A 23,850-nucleotide genomic window follows, 5' to 3' on the forward strand; every position below is an offset into this window, starting at 1 on the left:
CTGGATGCACTGCTCACTAACTTCTGAGAGCCACACCCATGGTGTCACACATTCTGGGTCGTCACTGCTGCTGCTGCTAAGTCGCTTCAGTCGTGTCCGACTTTGTGCGACCCCACAGACGGCAGCCCACCAGGCTCCCCAGTCCCTGGGATTCTCCAGGCAAGAACACTGGAGTGGGTCGCCATTTCCTTCTCCAACGGGGTCGTCACTACCCACCTCATTTTCAGTTTGACAAGCTCTCTCCATTAAGAAGCCTGAATGTTAATAAGAGATTCATTTCTTCCCAGTTTTGAGCACCTGGAAGGCTCTGAGGGGTGGCGGGAGTAGTGCGGCCACGGGTCTTGCTCTCCAAGGAAGAGGGGCATGAACGCAGATATCAACACGGGCGAAGTGTTATGCTGGGCAGGGGTGGGGAGGGGAGTTGCGGAAGAGACAAGACGCGGGCAGAAAGAAACGTTACTTTTCTGGGCAAACGTTCGATTCACATTAGCGCCTTTGCGCCCAGGGCTAAGTACGTACTGAGGAGTAAGACTATTCCTGCTCGTATGGAGTGTGCACTCCATCAGGGAAGACAGATGTGAAAGCAGGAAATTTTCGAGTCGTAAACAAGGACTCACACAACTCCTGTCTGCGCTCAGTCCGTTGCGACACGTGGCGCTGGGAGCGGAACCTAGGTACCAAAGAGTCGGGCTTCCGGGGTAGCGGGCCCACAAGAGCGGCGCACCGGCAAGATGGCGGCAGGCCTGCGGAAACGCGGCCGGGCGGGTCCTGCAACCCGGGCAGCTGGACTGTGCGGGCAGTGGCTGCGGCGCGCCTGGCAAGAGCGGCGCCTACTGCTGCTGGAACCGCGCTACACGCTGCTGCTGGCCGCCTGCCTCTGCCTGGCGGAGGTGGGCATCACCTTCTGGGTCATTCACAGGGTGGCATGTGAGTGCGCCGAGGGGGAGGGGAAGAGGGGAAGGGAGACCGAACCCCCAATAAAAACTGGGACCCACATTCGGAACTCAAACTTAAACCCCTGATCCACTCAGCCATCAATTGCAGACCAATATCTTTTACCCAAATCCAAAGTCTGCTCCACAGAAAACCAAACTCGATCTTAATCTTCCCCAGAAAACCTGGGTCCAAATTAATGGCTGCTGCTGCTTTTCTGCGGAGAAGGCAATGACACCCCACTCCAGTACTCTTGCCTGGAAAATCCCATGGACGGAGGAGCCTGGTAGGCTGCAGTCCATGCGGTCGCTAAGAGTCGGACACGACTAGCGACTTCACTTTAACTTTTCAGTTTCATGCATTGGAGAAGGAAATGGCAGCCCACTCCAGTGTTCTTGCCTGGAGAATCCCAGGGACGGGGGAGCCTGGTAGGAGGCGTCTCTGGGATCGCACAGAGTCGGACACGACTGAAGCGACTTAGCAGCAGCAGCAGCAGCAGCAGCAGCAGCAGCAGCAGCAGCAGCAGCTGCTGCTTGTCTCTATGGCTTTGGACACGTCATATCCCTTGCTGGGTCTCAGTCTCCTCATCTGTTGAATTTTGAGGTCTCGAAGTATTTTCTCTGTGATAGCATTTTGTTACAGTCAGCTCGGCATTATTGGTCACTCCTCTCCAGGCAGAAAGCACTGGATTTAAAGCTTACTTGCTAAAGACAGTTAGTTCACTACATATTTACTAAGTGCTTATTATATTGCTAACACCATACTAGGTGCCAAGGGTATAGTGGTGAAAAAGATAGACAGATTTCCTACTTGTGTATGCGGACCTGGACAAAGATAAGTTAACAGAAAATTACATTACATTATATTCATCATAATGGTACTAGACAAAGTTCTATAATGGACAAAGGTGGGCACTTCAGCCAGACTTGAGGAGTCAGAGAAGGCTTCCTAGAGTCCTTTTCCAACAATAAGAGCTAGTTCCCCAAGGAAAGAGAGAAAGGGGTGGGGGGCAGATTATACTCTAGGAGAGAATCCTGTTCCAAAGAGCTCCCATTGAAAAAGAGAAAGTCTGCTTCCTTTGAAGAAATGAAATAATTAGAGTTGGAACACAGAAATCAAGTGAGGGTAGTATTAAGAGATGAGATTTCACATCATGAAGGTATCTCTAAGCTGTGTTAAGGAGATAGTATGATGATTAAGAATTTAGAGCTCAAGAAAAAAATAAAAAGAATTTAGAGCTCCATGTGTGCCAATCCCAACTCTTCCCTTCCTAGCTTACTGATCTTGAGCTAGTTACTTAATCTCATTAATTCATAGTTTTCTCTTCTAAAAATGGGAATAATAAAAAAAACTTGGTCTTTATTATCTAAGAGCAGTGGGGAATCACTGAAGGGTTTTAAGCAGAGAAATGTGATGTTTCTATTATAGGATGAGCTCTCTGGTTGCAGGGTGGACAATAAAATGTAGTGCAGTGAAAGTGGAAGCTGGGAGCCTAATTAGGGAGCTATTGCACCATTGAGGCTAGAGATTGTTACACCCAATTGAGCGGAGAAGGATGAGACAGATATTTAGGATGAAGAATAGGCAGGACTTGGTGACTGAGGGTTGGAAATGAAAGAAAAGTATCAAGGATGTTTCCCAGGTTTGTGACTTGGGCAAGTGAGAGGTTAATGGTGCCATTCATGGAATCCAGGAAGGGGACCACATTTGGAGTGGAAAGTTCTGAGTTCCATTACAGACATGTTTGATTTTGAGATACCTGGGTTCGTGCAGAGAATAGATCAGTTAGAGATGGGATTATGATAGAAATCCCAAGAATGAGCTGAAACTCTGTGCTTTGATGGAGCGAGGCAGAGCAATTCTGGACCGTGAAGTAATCACGTCATCCTGTCCTTTTGCAGATACAGAGATTGATTGGAAAGCCTACATGGCTGAGGTAGAGGGCGTCATCAATGGCACCTATGACTACACTCAACTGCAAGGTGACACTGGACCTCTCGTGTGAGTGGGGTCGGAGGTTCAGTGAGGATGGGAGGGGCTGGCTGGATGACAGGCTGAATAGCTTGACCTGGGCTCATGTTCCTTCTCTTCCAGGTACCCAGCTGGCTTTGTGTACATCTTTATGGGGCTTTACTATGCCACTGACCGAGGCACTGACATCCGCATGGCCCAGCACATCTTTGCTGTGCTCTACCTGGCCACTTTGCTGCTTGTCTTCTTGATTTACCACCAGACCTGCAAGGTGAGTTCTCACCACCAGGAGCAGGGCCCCCCAAGCTGGGAGGTCTGGGGAGTGGGGACGGTTCAGGGTTGGTGAACTGACCTTGTCCCCCACTGTGCCCACCTCTCAGGTACCTCCCTTCGTCTTTTTCTTCATGTGCTGTGCCTCTTATCGTGTCCACTCCATCTTTGTGCTGCGGCTCTTCAATGATCCAGTGGCCATGCTGCTGCTCTTCCTCAGTGTCAACCTCCTGCTCGCCCAGCATTGGAGCTGGGGCTGCTGCTGTTTCAGGTCAACACCCCTCCCTGGTGGACCCTTCTTTCATTTTCTGTATTTCCATCATTTTCTCCCCAGTTTTCTGCAGCAGAGGGAGTAAGGGAGTGGCCAGACAGTGCAGGTCAGTTAAGGGCTGCACTCGCATCCTGCGAGTCCAGGATGAGTGGAAAGTCTCCATCCCCAGGCGCCTGCACACACACCACCCTCTTCCTATCCTGTTTCCTCCAGGCTGCTTCTGTGGTTGGAGTTGGTCAGTTGCACTTTCTAAGTACTCAATATATTATTTGTAGCTCAGTCTGAGTGTAGAGACAATGTATCAGCTCCCTATCCCAGCCTCTTCCCAGGCTGCCTTAACCTCTCCAGAGGTTCTGAGTGTGAGTGCTCACCCTCTGTCTGGAGCTTGCTGGCAGGGAATGGGGAGCTGCTGTGGTGATGGTCGGGGGTACATGGCCCTGATGAAGCTGATCTTCACTCTTCCTCCCCACTATCCACTCCAGCCTGGCAGTCTCTGTGAAGATGAATGTGCTGCTCTTCGCCCCTGGATTACTATTCCTTCTCCTCAAGAAATTTGGCCTCCGTGGGGCCCTCCCCAAGTTGGGCATCTGTGCTGTCCTTCAGGTATTCCCTCCTTACCCTGTCCCCTTTCTGATGAAGTGGCGGCCACTCTGTCTGGACTCCTTTTGTTTTTGAGACATCCTCAAAGCCAGGGGACAGAGTTTTGGAGTTGATTCTGATCTGGACAGCCACCACCTCTAGACTTTGGTTTCTTTAGCTGTAAAACAAGGGTGTTGAACTAGATGGTCTCAGAGAACCGTTCTAGCTGTGCACATTTGTGACTGCTGCTGCTGCTGCTAAATCGCTTCAGTCGTATCCGACTCTGTGCGACCCCACAGATGGCAGCTCACCACGCTCCCCATCCCTGGGATTCTCCAGGCAAGAACGCATTTATGACTAGATGAATTTAAATATAAAGCACTGTTATTACGTCCTTCCTTGGCCTTTTTGGCCCAAGATTTTGGTCTGGGTGGGTGGGCTGGCTTTCTTGCTATTCCTAGTGGCAATTAGGGAATCTCTGGGATCTATACCCTATCCCTCCTCCCTTCAGTGATCAGCATGAGGCTGAGTGTGAGCCTGAGCAGCTGTGCTGATGTCACACTCATCCTCAGGTGGTGCTAGGGCTGCCCTTCCTGCTGAAGAACCCCGTCGGCTACCTATCCCGTTCCTTTGACCTTGGCCGCCAGTTTCTCTTCCGCTGGACAGTGAACTGGCGCTTTCTCCCCGAGGCCCTCTTCTTGCATCGTGCCTTCCACCTGGCACTGTTGACTGCCCACCTCACCATGCTCTTGCTCTTTGCGCTCTGCAGGTGGCACAGGTGAGAAAGCGGGGCAGTTCCTTGGGCAGACGTAGGGGAAGGAGTGAAGGGCCTAGGCCTTAGGGGCTGCTTGGGACATGTTGAGCTCTGTGTGGCCCACTATGGCAGTCTGATAAGTTGTCTTCAATGGTTCCTCCCCAGGACAGGGGAAGGTATCCTGTCGCTGCTAAAGGATCCCTCCAAAAGGAAGGTTCCACCCCAGCCCCTCACACCCAACCATATCCTTTAAGTCATGGGAAGGTAAGTCTTGCCCTCTCCAGGTGCAGATACGGTCCTGCTCAACTAACCCTGGACAGCTGCTGATCTGGGAGAGGGAAAGGAGGCTCCAGTAATAGCTACAGGGTCCATTTGTAGAGCTCCTACTCTGTACCAAACCCTGTGCTGAGTACTTTACATATTTAAGCATGTTTTATTCTTAATTCTAAATATCACTGAGTTACCATTATGAGGGGGCACCCTCTGCTTAGCGCTATCTTAAGAGCTTTACATATGTTTAAAGCTCACAAGAAACTCTGTTTTATCCTCATTTTACAGATGACAAAATTAGGGCTTTAAAAGGTTAAGTAATTTGCCAAAGTCACACAGCTAGTGAGTGATGGCTCCCTAGGCCTTACAGCTCTAGATTTTATTGCCTCCACACAGACTGAGGAACAGGTCCAAAGAGGTTCAGAAATGTGCCCGAAAGTATGTATCTAGGAACTACAGAGCCAGGTGCTATTAGACACCCCCAAACTTTGGTCCTCCCTGCTTTGAAATCTCCCTACCCCTCTGCTCCTGCCCTTGGCCTTGACCACCGCCTACAGATTGTTTCTACCCTCTTCACCTCCAACTTCATTGGCATCTGCTTCAGCCGCTCCCTTCACTACCAGTTCTACGTTTGGTATTTCCACACACTGCCCTACCTCCTGTGGGCCACGCCTGCCCGCTGGCTCACACACCTGCTCAGGTACTGGCTGGGACAGCCCTGGGGGAGAGGACGGGTGGGAAGCTCCTCATCCCAAGGCCATGACCGTGGAGGGGCAGTGGGTGAGCTGAAGAGCTGCAGGCCTAGAGACAGGATGAGACCCAAAACTTCTCTCTTCATTCTAGGTTGCTGGTGCTGGGGCTCATCGAGCTCTCCTGGAACACATACCCATCCACGTCTTGCAGCTCTGCCACCCTGCATGCATGCCATGCAGTCATCCTGCTGCAGCTCTGGCTGGGCCCCCAGCCCTTCCCCAAGACCATCCCGCACAGCAAAAAAGCCCATTGAGACCCAGCTGTTCTCTTCCAGTCCATTCTCGGGACCCTGGATGGGGATGGACTCTGCCCTTCCCAATAAACCAAGTCTCCTCCGCAGCCTCCGTGGAGGTGCCTGGACCGAGCTGTGAGAGACAGGCACGTGGCAGATAAAGAACTCATTAAGACAGTCCCAAGAGGCACTTTATTGCATAGGATCTGGGGGCTGTGGCTCTCTCCCCTCCTGCTGCAACTGCACAGAGCTCAGAGGGGAAGGGGCAGGGGCAGTGGGTGGAGGGGCAAGAGAGAGCACAGGCAGGCACTTTTTGTGGGGGCCAGAGGATTCTGTGGAGGGAATGAGAAGCAGTGGGGACAGGCTGTTGCCAGCCCACCCCTTCCCAGCACCGAGAGGCCGGCTCTGGGTGGCAGTGACTTTGAGTTGGTTGGAGGGGGTGCCAGCTGGAGCAGTGGGTGACCCTCACATGTTTGCGGGGCTGTAGCACAGCAGGTGGAGTTGCAGGTTCTGGTCCCAGTGACGCAGCAACAGGAAGAGACCACGGGCTGCAGCCTTGAGGTTGGCCAGGTCCAGGCCGTCGGGCAGGTGCTGCGCCCGCAGCCAACAGTCAGCCTTCGCAGCTGCCAGTTCCCACTCACCGAAGGCCCCCGCACAGCGGTGCTCCAGCCACGCAAGCGCCACAGCTGTGGCCCAAGTCCGGCCCCGCAGGTCAGCGCCACCAGGCCCTTCCGACCCCTCTGAGGCCTCAGTGTCTGATCCCCGCCCACTGTCCACCTGGCCCGGACCCTCGGAACCTGAGCTGGGGGACGGGCTGCAAGCGGCTGTGGCGCTGCCACCCTGGCCAGCACCGGGGGCTAGAAGTGCCCAGGGAGAGGAGGCCAAGGTGGGGCTGAGGCTGGCCCGGTGCACGGCAAAGGGCGAGGCGCGGCACAGGCGCTCCTGTGAGATGCGCACCGCCGCGCAGAACAGGGCGTCCAGGCGGAAGGAGCCGGGCGCCTCCTGCAAGCGCACCTGAGGAGAGAGGAGGTGGGGGGAGAAGCGAGCTGAGGCGGTGCCCTGGCCCTGGCAGCGCCACCCTCCACCTCCCGAGTCCTCACCAAGGGCAGGTAGTCATGGCCGCTGCCTTCACTGTTGCTGTCATTGACTTGGCCTGTGTTGGGGCTGCAGAGTCTGTGGCTGTCTGGGCCCCTGGGCTTCCAACGGCCCAGGCTGATCCGAGAGGGAGGCCGGGGAAGCGGGCGATAAGACCCTCCTATGGGGGCTGCATGGTCCCCCAAAGCAGAACTGGAGTTGCCAGTTTGTTCCGGGTCCCAGCCACCTGCCAGAGAGTCTCCCTTCAGTCCTGACGAGCCATTCAGTGGTGGTCCCTAAGCCTGCTGCTCCCTACTCCATTTCCTCAAATGTGAGTGTTACCTTTAGAGTGGACAGCTGTGGGGAAAGGAGCTGCATCTACATGGCTTTGAGAGATAGGAGGGGTACGGGCAGGTTCAGCTGGCTCTGTATGGGCACAGAAGATAGGGAGAAGTTTGGGAGGGTGGCCAGTGAGGTGAGAACTGGCTCCTGGGAGGCCACCTGGGACAGACCTTGCTTACCTGAGCTCTGCACCTGCAGGGCTGAGGGTAGGACCTCCCTGGTGGTAGCGTCCACAGCTACAGGACAGGTGAAGCGAGAAGGGGCAGAGCTGACCTTACTTGTCTGAAGGGCTCGGAGCCAGGACCTCCGGGCATGACCTACAAAACCAAGCAGCAGCATGTGGGCTGGGAGGGTGTGTATGCCCACCACCCACTCTCTGCAAAGAGGTTCACAGAAAAACCTCTGCTCCCATAATGCCATGGTTTCTTCCTTTGTCTTTTTTTTTTTTTTTTGCCAGCACCTTGAGGCTTGTGGAATCTTAGTTCCCTAACCAGAGATCAAACCTTGCCCTGGCAGTGAAAGCGTGGAGTCCTAACCACTGGTCCGCCAGGGAATTCCCAGCCCTCTGTCCACTTTTGCACAGAATGGAGTTCCTTCTTGGGGCCAGCTCAGATTCCTCAACTTTGACAAGAAGTGGTTAGGCTAAATGCTCAACCACCTTGTTATTAGCAAGGCTCCCTGGCTACCCACAAATGCAACATTCTGGACAACCTGGAGGAAGCATTGAGTGGTGCCTTTTCCATCCACTCATTTCAGCACTGCCCTGTAGAATTTTCTGTAATGATGGAAATATCCTGCATCTGTGTGATCCAGTGTGGTAGCCACGGGATCCAGTATGTATTATTCTTTAGAGTCTCCACTAAGCATATGAAGCGTGGCTAGTGCAACTGAAGAACTGACATTTTAACTTTAATAATCTTCCTAAATGAGAGATTTGTTTTTATATTATGGGCACTGTGAATCATTACAAGATTAAATTCCCTGTTGGCTGCTAGGAAACTTGGCCAGTTTCGGGTCCCCTGCCTGCAAGGGTACATAACCTCATAGTGTATATCTTTAATATAACCTCATTTTCTGTTCCCTTTTATTATCCCTTCCCCCCTGCTTAACTTTTTTTTCTTGATAATGTGGGTGAGCTGCCTCAAATCATTTGTGAGCAAGGTGAGGTACAGTGAGGGATCACACAGGCCTATGCCTCTGCCAGTCTCTGCCCCGTATGGTTTCCTTGAGCCCTGACTGCGCCCACCAGAACTCACCCCAGTCAGCCCTGGTCTCACCCCCTCTTCGAAGAGCCAGCTGCTCATTGTCCCGAACCACAGAAGCTGCTGTCAGTCGATGGAGTGCTTGGTCCCAAGCATTATCTCTTTCGGGGGGTGACGGAGGCAGTGAGCCATCATCCTGAGGCCCCCACAGCGTCTCCAACCCAACACCCACCTCCCAGCACACAGGCTGCTCCCCACACAAGGCCCGGATCACCACATGGCAGCGTGGAGCCTGGGGAGGCTGTGCTACTGCTGAAGGAGCCAACTCCCCATTGAGGGGAACAGCGGTGAACAAGAAGGGTGGTTCCATCAACATGTCCCAGTCCATGGGGGCTGGGGAGAGCAGATTTCCTGGGGAGAAACAATGGTAGGAGCAGGGGCCACGTGGTGCCCTGGGCTCCACCTCCCCACAGCCTCCTGGGTGACAGAACGCAGCTTCCCCATAACCTTTACCTGAGTCATCCAGGCCCTGTCCCAGTTGCTGCCCTGGCTCAGGGCCTGGCCCATCGGGTGCTACACCTAGAGAGGGGTGCCGGGGGCGTCCAGGGACTGGGTTCACCCGGCCTTGAGGGGATGAGAGGCTTCGGCCAGCCAGAGCCACTCTGCGTCGACGGCCCAGCACCTCAGCACTCAAAGCCCCAGTCTGCACCTGAGAAGTGGAGTCCACTGGTCAAAGAGTACAGAGCTCCTAGCCTGATCAGACATACATACACGACTAGCCACGTGCCCTTTTGTCTGAAACCCTAGATGGCTGATCACCACCCTTAGGGGTGAGGCCAGGCTCCCCTGGCCCCTGGCCCCCTTCCCCGTGTCATCTCACAAGCCCATTTTACTCATGGGCTTGTCTGTTTTTACTCAGGTCTTTCCCCTTTCTGCCTGATTGACTTCTTATTCTTCAGAGGAGGCTCTTGCTTTCCCGACTCCCTCAGACAGGGTTAGTCACCTTGACTCTGAACCCCCATAATGTCACGCTTCTGTGCTTGTCGACATGTGTCGCATGGTATCACCATTATATATCATCATAACCTCTCTGTTTTTTCAAGTAGACTTAATAATAACCACTTCACAATCTATGCCATACAGCCAATGGTCAATAAACGTTTGCTGGATACATGGTGGGATGGGGATGGACTCTCACCTTGACTGGAGCCAGTGGGGATGGAGGCAGGGGACAGGAGCGGGAGCTGGCAGATTCTCCCCAGGCTAGGCTTCGGCAGCCCTGCTGAGAAGGGGGATCCAGGGGAGTGTTGCCCTCAGGGGAGCCCGGGCCCTGGGAGACGGGGGATGCGCTGCTGCCTGTGGAGCCTGGGCCTGGCTCTGGGCTGGCAGAGCAGTGGGTGAGCACATACTGCTCCCGGATGTATGAGGACTGGAAGATGCGGTGCCATATGGCTGTGTCAGAAGAGGGATTAGGTCCGGGGTCCGTGACTGGGTCTGTCAGAGCATCAGTACCTATGGAGAAGTAGAGCAGATCCCAGCCCTGGCCTCTCCACTGCCCACTTCCCCTCTAACACACACACACACAGAGGCACTCACTCCGCTCTGAGTCCCCAGCAGCCCACGGGCTGGACAGCTCTGCTGACACAGTGCCTGTTCCCAGTGGCTCTGAGGTGCCAGTGGGCTCAGTGCCAGGGCTGGTGGCAGATGGTGCTTCCTCTGGGGATGGGAACACTGAGCCGCCCAAGCTCTGCCAGCCAGGCTCTTGGCCCTGGAGAGGGATAGACATTGAGGAGGAAAAAAAAAACTGATTATAGTTATACACCCTATCTTTTTCCAAACAGGATTTAAGATGGCTCACTGCAAGAGGCAATAAAGATTATAAAGCAGAAATGAAAACCCAGTACTAAGAAAGGAGGAAACATATATGCTGACCACAGTGTTACTAGAGCTGCTATGACTGGGCTTCAGGTTTGGCCCTGAGCTTCCTGGCAGCCAGGGAAAAAGGCAAACAGTCCATTTTACAGCTCTCCCAATCAAAAAGGAGCTAGCATGCTTGGTTCTTCTAGAGAGAGAAAGCTTTTCCTAGCAAAAATAACTCATGTATCCAACTCCACCTCTGTGTCAAGTATCCTACCAACAGTGTGCAAGTCATGAATTTCTAATTAAAACACCCCTATGAAAAAAGTCAGTGTAAGGGGCTCAGAGAGGTTGACTGACTTGCCCCAAATCAGATGGTCAGTACACAGCAGAACTGGGATCTGAGATTTCATCAAGACGATGCCCTGTGTGGCCCTGGAAATAAGTGTTACAGGAAATAAGCTAAATGTTGCTTTTTGTAGGGTACTGTGTGAAACAATGAGCAGGTTTCAACAAAAACATCAAAGCTAATGCTGGTGCTGCTCTCTGTGTGCTTTGGTGACCAAAGGCATCACTCTGTAGGACAGCTCAGTGGGAGATCTTATGAGGGAGGCAGGCTGCAGTCACCTGAGGGACCCAGTTTGGTCCCTGGGGAAGTCTAGAGGGTAGCAGTAGATGAGTTTGGCAGAGAGAAGCACCGGGAAGAGGAAATGTTTTTTTTTTTTTTTTTTTAGGAAATGGGTTTTGAAGAGACACAGGGGCTTCAGCCATCCCAGGCCCACCTCCCACCACCCCCCAACCCAGGCCTACCCCCGGGGGTTGGGACCGGAAGCCGTCCACCCTGAAGAGTGAGCAGTAACCAAGAAGCTGGTCCCCAGGATAGAGCGCGGGGATCTCCCGGGGTGTCAGCAGGGCCTCTACTGCATCCGGAACAAACCAGTCCACAGAGATGTCACTCAGCGCGGGCTCCAGTGCCTTCCTCAGGGCCTGCACCAGCTGTGAGGAATGACCAGAGGGAGCCCGCGGGAGAGAAAAAGGTGCCACACAGCCAGTGGAGAGGGGAGGCCACCCTTCTGCTGCCGCTATCTGCCCAGCACCTTGCTGAGGCAAGCAGGGCAGGGTCAGGCTGGGTCAAGAGGAGGAACAGGGGTAGGAACAAGCAAGGAGACGGAGTGTTCAGTCCTCAAAGCTTAGTGTGAACTGTCCTCCTGGCCTGTGCCATGTGGATGGGGCAAGACTTTTCAAAGACATGGCTCAGTACCAGGACACAACTTAGGACAAGGTTTGGGGAGTAGTCAGAGGCCATGTCCCCCGCACCTTTGGCCTTCTGCAGCACCCCACAGCAGGGTGCCCGGAGACCTCACAACCTGACCAGGATCTGTTTCAGACTCAGTGCCACTTGGGAGAAGGACCCTGAGGAGAAGGGAGCAGGGCCCAAACTCAAGCTCACCATGGGCTGCAGCCTTTCCCCAGGTCTCAGGAAGTAGGCCTGGCCCCTGCTGAGAGCAGACAGACCCTGGAGCAGCTGGCGGCAGGCGCGCCCCAAGCCAAAGGAGAAGCACCTGACAAGAGAAGGGGAACAGCTGTGGCCTCAGCAGCCCTCTTTGGGGGCCCAATCTCAGGAGCCTGGCTCTGCCCACTCCATCCTACCTGGCTGCCCCTCTATGCCACCTCATGAGCTCCAGGGTCTGGTGGGTCACAGCGGCCACGGGTGAGGCAGCGGTGAGCAGGAAAAGCTGCCTAGGGTGGGCCCTTTGCTGGGGCTGCCCCAGGGCCCAGTCCAGAGCAGCCCACACATCTGGGGTGCCGTCCACAGCCTGTAGCGTCTCAACGCTCTCACAGATCAGCTGCACAGCTTCCTGGGGGAAGAAGGCTTGGGCTGGGCACACCGGGCTGGGAGGACTCTGTGTGTGCACACCCAGTTACTCAGGTGTTTCCGACTCTTTGCGAACCCTGTGGACTGTAGACCACCAGGCTCCTCTGTCCATGAGATTTCCCAGGCAAGAATATTAGAGTGAGTTGCCATTTCCTCCTCCAGGGGATCTCTTCAACCCAGAGATCCAATTTGTGTCCCTTGCATCTCCTCATTTGCAAGTGGATTCTTGACCACTGTGCCACCTGGGAAGCCCCTGAGATGTCTCTACTGACCCCCAAATCCCTAAGTCACACTCACATCACTGCAAGGCCGGCTCTCTGGGAAGAGGGGCTGCACCGAGATGCCAAACATGGCAAGATTGATGAGCGTCTGGGGCGGGAGTGACTTCACAGCCAAAATGATGGCATCCTGTGGAGGGCCAGGGAAGGCAGGGTGAGGCAGGCCCCACTGGCACCAAGATCAACAAGGGATGAGGGGCCAGATGAGGGAATCTGGGCAAGGCCCAGATCAAGGCCCAGTCACAAGTGTGTGACTGTGAGAGAGACCCCAGCGTGCAAGGACGACTCTGAGTTCCTGTGAGAGACATTTGACCGTGGCGGTGCATGTGAACCCTGGGGTTTGGGATTAGGTGTGACCTAGTATAAATTTGGGATTCCCTGGTGGCTCAGATGGTAAAGCATCTGCCTGCAATGCGGGAGACCTGGGTTCAATTCCTGGGTCTGGAAGATCCCCTGGAGAAGGAAATGGCAATCCACTCTAGCACTCTTGCCTGGAAAATCCCATGGACGGAGCAACCTGATAGGCTACAGTCCATGGGGTCACAAAGAGTAGGACACGATTGAGTGACTTCACTTTCACTTTCACTTAGTGTAAATTTATGTATGAGAGGTGGGTCTTGTAATCTGGGAGAAACATATGTATGTGAGTATGAGAAGGAGAGAGGTAGGTGTGTGTGTGTGTATGTATGTGTCTTTGAGAGGCAGCCCCCAGCCCACCTAGACCCACTGCCTCGCCCAACCCCCAGCCCACCCACACCCTGCCCCACAGGCCTTGTGTGCCACACTACTGCCATCCAGCAGGAAGAGGAGCTCCCGTGTAGCTGTGCCCAGGTGTCCGGGCTTGGAACTCAGGTCCGGGCAGAAGCTCAGCACCAGCACAGGGTTCAGCAGGATGTCCTTGTGGAAGCGTCGCTGCAGGAAGCACACCTGAGCACGGGAGCCCTGAGTCATCCTGGGCCAGGCTTCCTGAAATTCCCACCTGGGCTGGCAGCAGGACTTAGCTCTGGAACCTTTGTCCATGAAATCCACCCAGACAGGGCACCCTTTTGTGTCATCTGAATAAAGGCAACGGCAGAGGCAGGTGGCTGTCCTCTGCCTGTGTCAGTCCTATGCCCCATCCTCTGAGACACGTTCCAGGGAGACTTGCGTGGGCCTGCTGTGATAGAACTCATCAGCCTGTCTCAGTGGTAGCAGCTACTGAGAGCTCCCACTGAGAGTAGAGGCCTCCTGCCCATCCCAACCTAAGCCTGCTCCCCTGTTCCTCCTGCATTAATGCAGCCAGAGGTGAGGCCAGGACCCTAGGCCATTATACCTGCCGGTCCCCATCACTGTCCCTTCGCAGCAGCCTCTGGAAATCCCGACGGGCTCTCACTCGGGCCTCGTACTCTGCTGAGCTCAGACTGCCGGCCTCCAGCATCAGGTGGGGCTGGTGGGGCTCTGGGGAGGAGGGGACACAGCTCTGTCAGGGAAGCTCCCGTCTTCAGATCCCCAAGCACTCAGCCCCACCAACCTGGGAGAACTCTGCAGGCTCAGCCTCCCTACACTGCCAGGCCCACCCTCACCAATGACTCAATTGTTTGGCTCTGGGCCCAGAAATCATTGAAAAATGCTCCCCAGGTGGTGCTGAAACAGGCAGCACTAGCCCACCATGTGCCCCAGTCTCTCACCACTGGGGTGCAGCAGGATCTCCAAGGCCCGGTCACAGCGGTGGCCCTCTGCCAGTGTGACACAGATGGTGGCTGCAGAGCTGGCATGAGGTGGGGCATCAGCCCGAAGAGCATGAGAGGGGCTCTCCAGTCCTGAGGGAGTTAGAGGCAAGAAGAGGTGATGATCACGCCATCCTAAGCCAGTCCCAAGAGCACTAATATCACCTTCCCAGACAATAATGGGGGGCAGGGGGCAGGATCATGACTGATTCAGCTCAGCTCTCAGAGTCCAATCTATAGGGTAGACAAGGGGGGGTCTGCCTGCTTTCATGGTCTGGGAGGGGACATCCCAGGTGTGTTCCTGGCTGGTCAAACAGTTCTATATCAACCAACTGCTGATTTAACATTCTCCTCCACCTTTTGCACAAGGAAACTCAACTTCATCACTTGGACTGGTCTCATTGTAAGCATTGCTCTTCTCACTGGTGAGTGGAGTGGAATGTAAAGAAATGACATCGTTAAACCTACAGGTGTGAGTGTTGTGTGGAAGTAGCCAGCGGATGATCCCACTGGGAGACTAGAGGTTCCTAGGTCTTAGGTCCCCATCTTCTTTGTACTCTGCTCCTCCCATCCCTGAGCCTTGAGTTGTTTCCCAGTCAGCTACACGGGGAGGGATACCCACCTGCCAGCAGGCACGGCCCAGTCACCAGCATCTCAAAAGAGAAGGTGTATGGGGCAGGGCAACGGGCCGGGCCCAGGAACACATCCCGAGGAGCAGCTGGCTCCTCCCAGGCTGGCCCTTCACCCTGAGGGCTGCTCACTCCAAAGCAGCTGGTGGGGCTGGAAAGGAACATGGGGAGGGTCACTCGGCCACTACCAGGGTCCCTAGCCCCTCTGGCTGACTGGCTCCAGCCCTTTCCCACCCTGCCAATCCCCCGGGACACCCTGCCAAGGCCCCCTCACCCGCACTAGACCCAGAGAAGCCGAGGGAGGGACGAAGGGAATCACCATAGGCCCAACCTGTCGTCACAGAGCCCCGGAGGCCTGGGGGGCCCCGGTGGGCCTGGCGGGGCCAGAGGGGTGAGCACAGAGGGCAAAGCCACGTGCAGCACCCCGTCAGGCCTGGAGGGCAGCTCCCGGCTGCTCCGCAGGGTCACTGTCATGGTGCCGGCCGCGGCGATGAGGCCTGTGGGCAGCACCAGCGTGGACCGGGCCTGGGCCAGATCCAAGACAAGATGACCTATGAGTGAGGAAAGGGATCAGAGGGGGCTGGAAGCAGAGGAGATGGGGGAATACAGGGTGGGAACAGGCACAGTCAGGGAGCTTGGGCAAGGAGAACTCTGTGGGGTTGGAAGGATGCTGGGCTAATGCATTGGTGATGTAAGATGGAGGCATGAGATGAATGGTGGTAGAAGGAGAGGCAAGTTGATGGCAGAAGGATCTGGCTGTCATCAGGAAAGGCAGAAGTGACATCATCGCTAATGGAGAGCTGAGGAGGAGAAGGGGGATGTCCACACCACCCCCAAGGTCCGGTGGGACGCATACCCTCTGCCTCTCTTTCTTTACCTGCTCCAGCCTGTTCAACCCGTAGGCCTCATTTCCCTAAAGAATGCTTATTGACATCTCCCATTGCCTGGGACCCTCCCTGCTCACAAATACCCTGCACATGAATGGTTGAGGGTTGAGGACTCCCCACTGCCCACTAGCTGTGGCTCCAGAGTTTTCTTCTCTTTTTTCTTTTTTTGTAGTTCTAGAATTTTCTGCCCAAGAGGAATTCAGGAACAGTAATCTATTTGGAAGCTGGCTGGAGGATATTTGCATACCAAGTATTCCATTTTACTTAGACCAAGGGGTTTGTTTGGGGACTGGTGATATCATGGGCAGCACCACTGCTGCTAAAGGGAAGATGGCCAGGTGTCTAAGGTGGCAGTCAAAACCCTACATGGCTGGGCCCCAGCCCACCTTTAGAGCCCTCCTGAGCCTTATTTCCCCAGGATGATCATTTACCCATTCTTCTGAAAAACACTTGCTGAATAAATGAAGGGGAGAAAAAAATGGAAGGAAGAAATGAAGGTAAGAAGGAAGAAAGGGGCTTCTATCTGCAGCGTCTGAGGCTTGGGACAGCCTGATACAGTGAAGAGAACACAGTGCCAGGTTTTGAGTCTCTGCTCTGTGGCTTCTGATTCTGTCTTTTGTTTGGTAACTCTCTTGTTTAGGGGAGCCTTGATTTCCTCATTTATAAAATGGGGGTCATACTTATATGACTGTGGTGAGGAATGAATGAGACAGTAATTGGGAAGCACCCAATATGTAAAAGGCTGTTGCTGTTACTCTCGTCATCTGTTAGAGGGGAAAGGAGAACAACACTTGCATTACCTACCTCTCTGGATTCAAAGGAGGTGACACCAGTGACTGAAACCATGAATCACTATAAACATGAGGCATTTTATCACCGTTACCCTGTATAACTTGCTTCTGAACCTTTGCTTACACCGTTGCCCCTGAGTAGAGTGCCTTTTCTCTCCTCTCAACCTTCCTACTACATCCCACCCTTCCTTTCAGTCAAATGCTGGCTTCACCTTCTCTGAAATATTCCCGAGGCCTCAGCCCAGAGCTCCCTTAATCCTCCAACTACCTGCTCGGCTTGTGCCAGCTCTCAGCACCACTGCATTCTGTCCCTCTTCTTACCCAGACAGTAAACCCCATGTGTAGGAATCAAGTGAACGCACAAATAAATAAAAGAATGGAGTGTGAGCCAGGAATCCTAGCAGAGAGGAGGGCTTCTATCTCCTCACCCAGCACTCTCTGAGCCCCTTTGGGTCACTTTTTTTGAGAGATGCTGGGACTCAGAGATGACCAAAACACTGTCCCAGGCCCCTGAGCGAAAGCTCCAGAGGGGAGAGCCTTGTGGACTGCTTGCTCTGTCTGTCCACCTGGCTGCAAGCCTCGGATCAGGCCTGGTTCACATCCCACCAGCACCTGGTCAGCGTCAGGGGCCCAGTCCTCTAACGTCAAATGAAAGGGTGAATCAATGAATGAAAAAACATTGACGGGGAGCGGGGCGGGGGGACGGGACAGGGAGGGGTGGGATGCAGAGCGGGTGCTTGCAGAGGGGTGGGATGCACAGTGCTTCCGCTTTCAGAAGATGGGGCGGGGAGCGCCCGGGACTCACCCTGCGCGCAGCGGCGGGGCGTTGAGGCCCCCAGCGCGGGGCCTAGAGCGCTGCAGCAGGCGGCCTGCGAGCGGCGCCGACTCTGCAGCTGGAAGGAGACGCGCCGTCCCGCGGCCTCCGCCTCGAAGCCTGAAACCACTTCAGCCTCCGCCAGCGGATACACGAACACGCCTGGGGCGGGATGAGGGCACAGGCGATGTTGGACCTTGCCAGGCCGGCGCTTGTCCACCACCCCACGCCCCCGGCCCGGGCCTCACCCTCCACCGGCTGCGGCTGCGGGTTGTGGTAGGTGAGCCGGGCCCGCAGGCTGAGGCAGGGTCCGTTGGCGCAGGCCCGGACCCAGGAGTCCGTGAGGGGCAGCGGCGTCCAGCTGGAGGGGCAGTACAGGCCGGGCATGGTGCCCTGGGGGGAGGGGGCGCTCTATGAGGGGTGCGCAGGGTGAGTTCGGGGCGCCCGGCCCCACCCTCCTGAAAACCGGCGGGGAGATTTTTAACTCCGGCACGGGGACAAGGACCTGCTGGGGGCGCGAGGCTGAGCCCTGGGAATCGACCTGGCGGACAGGTGGCGAAGGGAGGGAGACCGGGGGTGGGGGGGGGGGGCGGTGGCGAGATGGGCATCCTCGCCGGTTACCTGGGAAGCCCGGGAGGAGCGCAGCTGCAGGCAGCACGGGGACCGGGGAGCGGAGGGTTAATGTTTAACTGGAGCTCCGGGCGCCCAGCAGTCCCTTCACTGGCTCCTGGAGGGGTGGCGCGGGTGGAGGGAGTGGGGTGTCACAGTTGTTCCATTACCCCCTCCCGGGCCTCACCGCCACCCCAGTACCTGCCGGCCCCCCGGGGCTCCCCGAGGCTGCCAGCTGTTGGAAGTGGCGCGGATGGAGAGACGGAAGCTCTGGGTGGGGAGCAAGGGTTTAAAGGGCCAGCATCCTTCTGGGTGCACCTAGCCCAGCAAAGGTTAGCAGGGGCAGAGTGGGATGGGGAACCAAAGGGCTGCAGTCTTTCTCTGGCGCCTCAACTGAGGGGCGCTGAGACGGGCTGCAGGCCGGAGTGGAGGGGGTTCGGTTGGGAAGAACAAAGTGGGAAGGGAAAGAAAGGGGTCTTACGAAGGCAAGAGCGGGAGAGGTGGCCGGGGGATTCCGTAGGATCTGTCCAGGACACCTCTCCCCATCCTGGTAGAACTGATCTGGGATGGAGGTTGAGGGGGGGACGCTGCAGTCGCCGCTGCCCCCACAGCCGAACTGTCAGGGGATGCTGCAGGCTGGGTCTAGGGATCATCCCCCTCCCCGCGGGCAGCCTCAGCCTCACCGTCGCGTCCTCTGCGGAGTTCTGGGCGGCACGACAGGACTGGGCTGGGTGGTGCTGCCTCTGCGCCCCGGGCTGCCTTCAGTCTGGACACCTGCGGGGCGCCGGCTCTTGACTCCCGCTGCGACCGCTCTGGGTCCGCACAGGGGCGTCGGCCCTAAGGTTGCCGGTCCCGCCCCCGCTCGGAAGGCCGCCCCTCGAGCGGGTCTCGGCCCCTCCCGCCGCTGCAGCGGGGCTGCTGCTCCCCGCCCCCTTCGGGAGCGGTACCGCCTCCGCGCCAGCCCCGGCCGCTCCAGCCCCTGCAGCTCCAGCCAGACCCGGCACCGCAGTGCAGGAGCCGCATCCCGGCCGCCGCACAGCCCAGCATCAGTGCGAGACCCGGGCCTTTGAGGCCCCGCCCTTTCCGTCCTGCCGGAAATGAGGCGTTCTGCAGGTGCAGCAGAAGGGCTCAATCTGCAGGCCCCCCAAACCAGCACTGCAGCAACTCCAGCTACCCCGATTATCCCACCTCTACCCTCTTCACCCCTCACCCCCACAATGGCTCAACTTTTCATCACTGCAGAGACCCTAATCACCGCAGCGAACCCCAGGGCTGCATCACCATAGGACCCCGATCCCAAAAGCCCGACCCTTTCCTTTGCAGAGTGCTCCTTCATCACTGCAGAAACCTTCCCCATTCTGCAGGTGTCTTCAGCTAGTGTGACCACTTCAGTCCACTCCATGCAGGGATTCCCATCACTGCAGCGATTCTTCCCCCTCCAGTTGCCAACCTTCCCACCACTGCAGTGCCATCTCCCCACTTTTTTCTGGGGATGAGGAGGGTTGGCGGATTGCCCTCTCAGGCTATAACTTCCAGGAACCTTCAGTTGCCCACGACCTTGGAAGTGAGGCCTTTCAACCTGCAGAGCCTTCTGGTGGCTGTAGACTGCCCCATCATAGAAATGACCTCCACCCCAACCACATCACTGCAGCACCTGCAGGAGAAAACATCCCCACGGCCTGTAATCAGGTTCTTTTGTTATCGGCTGGACTGACAGCGTTATGCTGCAAAAGATTAGGAAGGTCCATAAAATCTTCCCCCAAAAGCCCTGGGAAAGTGACCATGTCTGGTGTCACCCATGCAAACTTTCTTGCAGTGGCCACACTCACCTTCTGCAAAGAGAGCTTGAGGAGACCTGGGAGAGGGGGGCAGTCAGTGGGGAGTGGGCTTTCAAGTTAAGCTTGGCACTCTCACTCCTCTCTATTTACTCTATCCTGATTCTAGTCACTTATTCCACACTGGTCCCAGGGGGGACCCTCTGCCTTCTTGAGCACTGAACCCCCCACTTCAAGCCTTTCACTGGCTCAAACCACTTAGCATAGTGGAAACAGCTTAGCCTTTTCCCAGGGAACTTCATCAGTAGAAATGCACAAGGATGATACAGGAGGCATAGCCAACATCACAATGATCTAGTTCACTGGGAGCTCCAGCAGAGTTGCAGCCCTATTCCTTCCACACTGTCTAAGCCCTGACTGCATGTCCTTTCTTCTCCCTTCTCTATTGAACCCTCTTCCAGCCTCATTCAGAGTTGAATGTTCCTCTACCAGGCTTGGGGAGAAATGGCAGATGGTGGGGGTGGGGGTGGGGTGGACGGGCCCTCCAGGGACTCCAGGTCCCTAGGCAGTGCCAGCCCTGACCTTGAGGGCTCCATGGAAGTCTAGGCAAGTGACCACCTCCTCATGGGTGTTTTGTGCTTTGCCCCTTCTGAACAAGCCAAGAGCTACATGTACAAACACAAAGCTGCAGGGAACAGTCATTCAGTTCAGTTCAGTTTGGTCACTCAGTCGTGTCCGACTCTTTGCGACCCCATGAATCACAGCATGCCAGGCCTCCCTGTCCATCACCATCTCCCAGAGTTCACCCAGATTCATGGCCATTGAGTCAGTGATGCCATCCAGCCATCTCATCCTCTGTCGTCCCCTTCTCCTCCTGCCCCCAATCCCTCCCAGCATCAGAGTCTTTTCCAATGAGTCAACTCTTCGCATCAGGTGGCCAAAGTACTGGAGCTTCAGCTTTAGCATCATTCCTTCCAAAAGAAATCCCAGGGCTGATCTCCTTTAGAATGGACTGGTTGGATCTCCTTGCAGTCCAAGGGACTCTCAAGAGTCTTCTCCAACACCACAATTCAAAAGCATCAATTCTTCGGTGCTTAGCCTTCTTCATAGTCCAACTCTCACATCCATACATGACTACTGGAAAAACCGTAGCCTTGACTAGATGGACCTTACTTGGCAAAGTAATGTCTCTGCTTTTGAATATGCTGTCTAGGTTGGTCATAACTTTTCTTCCAAGGAGTAAGTGTCTTTTAATTTCATGGCTGCAGTCACCATCTGCAGTGATTTTGGAGCCCAGAGAAAGAAAGTCTGACACTTTTTCCACTGTTTCCCCATCTATTTCCCATGAAGTGATGGGACCGGATGCCATGATCTTCGTTTTCTGAATGTTGAGCTTTAAGCCAACTTTTTCACTCTCCTCTTTCACTTTCATCAAGAGGCTTTTTAGTTCCTCTTCACTTTCTGCCATAAGGGTGGTGTCATCTGCATATCTGAGGTTATTGATATTTCTCCCAGCAATCTTGATTCCAGCTTGTGTTTCTTCCAGAACAGTCATTAAGGGTCCTCAAACACACAAAAATAGAAAAAGACGTCCTTGCCTCGGTTCCCGAGGAAAGCTTGACTATAAAACAGTGTCCAAGGAAGATGGTATCTCTGTCAGAGACTAGAAAACACTCAAAGAAGCCAAACTCTGCTGGGAAGCTGGGCTGGCCCTAGGATCCTCCTGCTGGGGAGGCTGCCTAAGCTGAGGCAAATGGAGTGAGAAGTGGGTCTGCAGCCCAACCAGAGGCGTACAGTGTCTTGCAGGATGGGGTGAGGGTGCAGGCAGCCAGGCCCTGGAGAGGAGGGGCTCTGAGGCCCAGCTGGGAGGCATGCTGATAGAAGGGCTGCAGCCTGGCAGGTGGCTGAGGACCAGAAGGGGGAGCGCAGACCCAGAGGGTCCCAGAACCCGGTTTCAGGAGGTAGAGGAGATTCTAGGCAGGGAATGGCTTGGAGCCTGAGTGCTCTGCCATGTGCCAGGTGTAGGGGACGTGGGGGAGAGAGAGCTACAAAGGCATAGCCTCTGTCTTGGAAGGCTCACACTCTGGTGAAGAAGGCAAACACACAGTTACCATAGGCTAGGATGAGGGCTGCATTACAGGGATATCATAAGCGCTTTTAGCTGGGAGCTTTTAGGAGCAGCAGCTAACCCGATGGTTGAATGGGGAAGCCATGTAAGTGGAATCCTAAGCGGGAGTTATGCAGTGAAGAGGAAGCAGGGGGTCAGCTCACCAAAAAAACGAGGTCAGAACTAAGGAAAGGGTAAGTAGGAGTGCTTTGTCACTGTTGCTGTTTTCTCTAGGTTAATATTTGTCAAGCACTTACTACTGGCTGAGCACTGCACTATGCATGAATCAGTCACCTCCTTTAATGACGAAAATAGCTCGAGACAAGTACTATTACTATCTTACATGTGAGGAAAATGAAATGCAGACAAGTAGCTTGTTCATGATAAGCTAATAAAGCAGTAGAGCCAGAATGTTGAACTCAGATGGGCTGCCCTCAGACCACAGACTACTGTGATAGACAATACAGTTGCTACCACAGACAATACAAATTTATTAATGTTTATTTTGTGGTTTATTTCCCTTTGATTTTCCCTAAATCTCTTTTTATTCTGAATTTTTTTAAAAGTTGAGGGATTTCTCTAGAGGTCCAGTGGTTGAGACTCTGCGCTTCCGCTGCAGGGGGCATGGGTTTGATCCCTGGTCAGGGAACTAAGATCTTGCATGCCTCGCGGCACAGTCACACACACAAATAAAATAAGTAAGTAAATAGAGATATAGTGACATATACCAATGAATTAGTTTTAGGTGCACAACAATGATTTTTTAAAAATAATTTATGTATTTTTATGTATAATTTATGTATAATTTATGTAATAATTTATGTATAATTTATATTTATGTATCTTTGGCTGTGCTGCATCTTCATTGCTGCAGGGGCTTTCCTTTGGTTTTGGCAAGTGGGGGGGCTACTCTTTGTCACAGTACATGGGCTTCTTGTTGGAGTGGCTTCTCTTGTTGCGGACCAGGGGCTCTAGGGCACGCAGACCTCAGCAGTTATCGTGCAGGGGCTTAGTTACTCCACAGCATATGGGATTCTCCCCGACCAGGGATTGGACCATTGTCTCCTGCATTGGCAGTCAGATTCTTTACCACTGAGCCACCAGGCCAGGGAAGTCCTCCAGCACAATGATTTGATATATTTATATACTGCAAAACAATTATCACAGCAAGTTTAGTTAATATTCACTTACATTTCCTAAATCTCTTAATATACTTCCTTTTGAAAATCCCCATCAGTCTTGACTGACCTCAAGAAATAAAAGGACAGGTAGAGAACAGGAGACCTTGTGCCCAGCCACTGGGCAGAGGTGGGAGCCAGCGGGACCCAGGCAGGGAATGGGACAGGTCAAGTGGTTGAACCTATGGCTCACATTCACCTCTTGAGCCAATGAGAGCCTCTGGGAGTGACTCACTCTTTCCGCCACGGGCCCTGGCATACAGTGGATGCCCAATAAATGTTGGCTGACTCAGTTAGAGGGATAACGTGAGAAAACTTACTGACTCTGTTACTGAAATTGACCCTATCTTCTAATCTCTGTGTGAAGCAGTCCGCTGGCTGCCAGCAGACTGTCCCTGTCCAGAATACCTGCTCACCTTGGCCACCACCAACCTAGCCTGTAGGCTTTAGCTTTTCCTCTGAGCTGGCCCAGGACGGAGAACTGAACTTGCCCCTCCCCCCACCCCAAGTCAAGACAACACTGCCCAGTTTAGGGCCAAAAGTGCCAACAACCTTTATTGAGGGTGGTGGTATGGGGTGGGGAGAGGGTAAATTTGAAGGGAAAGCATCTCAGAAAATGCTCTGCATCCAGGTCACTGTTGCAAAGCTCAACTTAGTTATCTTATGCTTGTGGGCTGCCTCCCTGTGTTTGG

General features: G+C 54.4%; 2 protein-coding genes across 5 annotated transcripts; one reads left to right on the top strand and one right to left on the bottom strand.

Moving 5' to 3' along the window:
* Positions 1 to 709: 709 nt before the first annotated feature.
* ALG3 (ALG3 alpha-1,3- mannosyltransferase) lies at positions 710 to 6,213 on the top strand. 2 transcript variants are annotated; one of them, XM_060405009.1, is made up of 9 exons: positions 710 to 927; positions 2,835 to 2,934; positions 3,028 to 3,175; positions 3,285 to 3,445; positions 3,928 to 4,048; positions 4,597 to 4,802; positions 4,944 to 5,020; positions 5,606 to 5,748; positions 5,892 to 6,213. In XM_060405009.1, the coding sequence occupies exons 1-9, from the start codon at positions 732 to 734 to the stop codon at positions 6,192 to 6,194; spliced, it is 1,455 nt and encodes a 484-aa protein (XP_060260992.1). In that variant the 5' UTR covers positions 710 to 731; the 3' UTR covers positions 6,195 to 6,213. The 2 variants fall into 2 exon arrangements, with proteins under 2 accessions (XP_060260992.1, XP_060260994.1); XM_060405011.1 differs by having other exon boundaries at positions 4,944 to 5,019; positions 5,603 to 5,748.
* VWA5B2 (von Willebrand factor A domain containing 5B2) lies at positions 6,207 to 18,912 on the bottom strand. 3 transcript variants are annotated; one of them, XM_042233696.1, is made up of 21 exons: positions 18,782 to 18,912; positions 18,111 to 18,216; positions 17,738 to 17,882; positions 17,481 to 17,651; positions 15,317 to 15,548; positions 14,991 to 15,148; positions 14,330 to 14,461; positions 13,975 to 14,099; positions 13,434 to 13,589; positions 12,682 to 12,792; positions 12,159 to 12,367; positions 11,959 to 12,070; positions 11,319 to 11,504; positions 10,248 to 10,419; positions 9,850 to 10,163; positions 9,165 to 9,360; positions 8,706 to 9,062; positions 7,629 to 7,766; positions 7,450 to 7,533; positions 7,134 to 7,354; positions 6,207 to 7,047 (listed from the first exon to the last, which is right to left on the bottom strand). In XM_042233696.1, the coding sequence occupies exons 3-21, from the start codon at positions 17,874 to 17,876 to the stop codon at positions 6,499 to 6,501; spliced, it is 3,762 nt and encodes a 1,253-aa protein (XP_042089630.1). In that variant the 5' UTR covers positions 17,877 to 17,882; positions 18,111 to 18,216; positions 18,782 to 18,912; the 3' UTR covers positions 6,207 to 6,498. The 3 variants fall into 3 exon arrangements, with proteins under 3 accessions (XP_042089630.1, XP_042089632.1, XP_014948005.2); XM_042233698.1 differs by having other exon boundaries at positions 18,300 to 18,912; XM_015092519.3 differs by having other exon boundaries at positions 15,329 to 15,548; positions 18,111 to 18,912.
* Positions 18,913 to 23,850: the final 4,938 nt, after the last annotated feature.

This window comes from Ovis aries, chromosome 1 (assembly GCF_016772045.2).
Source record: "Ovis aries strain OAR_USU_Benz2616 breed Rambouillet chromosome 1, ARS-UI_Ramb_v3.0, whole genome shotgun sequence".
Taxonomy (NCBI): Eukaryota; Metazoa; Chordata; class Mammalia; order Artiodactyla; family Bovidae; genus Ovis; species Ovis aries.

Excerpts from the sequence above, each read along its gene's own strand:
- VWA5B2 (XM_042233696.1), bottom strand. The coding sequence starts at position 17,876 with ATGCCCGGCCTGTACTGCCCCTCCAGCTGGACGCCGCTGCCCCTCACG. Across the intron at positions 10,420-11,318 it reads TCCGGTCCCAACCCCCGGGG|GGCCAAGAGCCTGGCTGGCA; the intron begins GTAGGCCTGGGT and ends ATCCCTCTCCAG. Across the intron at positions 9,063-9,164 it reads ACAGGGCCTGGATGACTCAG|GAAATCTGCTCTCCCCAGCC; the intron begins GTAAAGGTTATG and ends GTTTCTCCCCAG.
- ALG3 (XM_060405009.1), top strand. The coding sequence starts at position 732 with ATGGCGGCAGGCCTGCGGAAACGCGGCCGGGCGGGTCCTGCAACCCGG. Across the intron at positions 3,176-3,284 it reads TTTACCACCAGACCTGCAAG|GTACCTCCCTTCGTCTTTTT; the intron begins GTGAGTTCTCAC and ends CCCACCTCTCAG. Across the intron at positions 5,021-5,605 it reads CCAGCCCCTCACACCCAACC|ATTGTTTCTACCCTCTTCAC; the intron begins ATATCCTTTAAG and ends CACCGCCTACAG.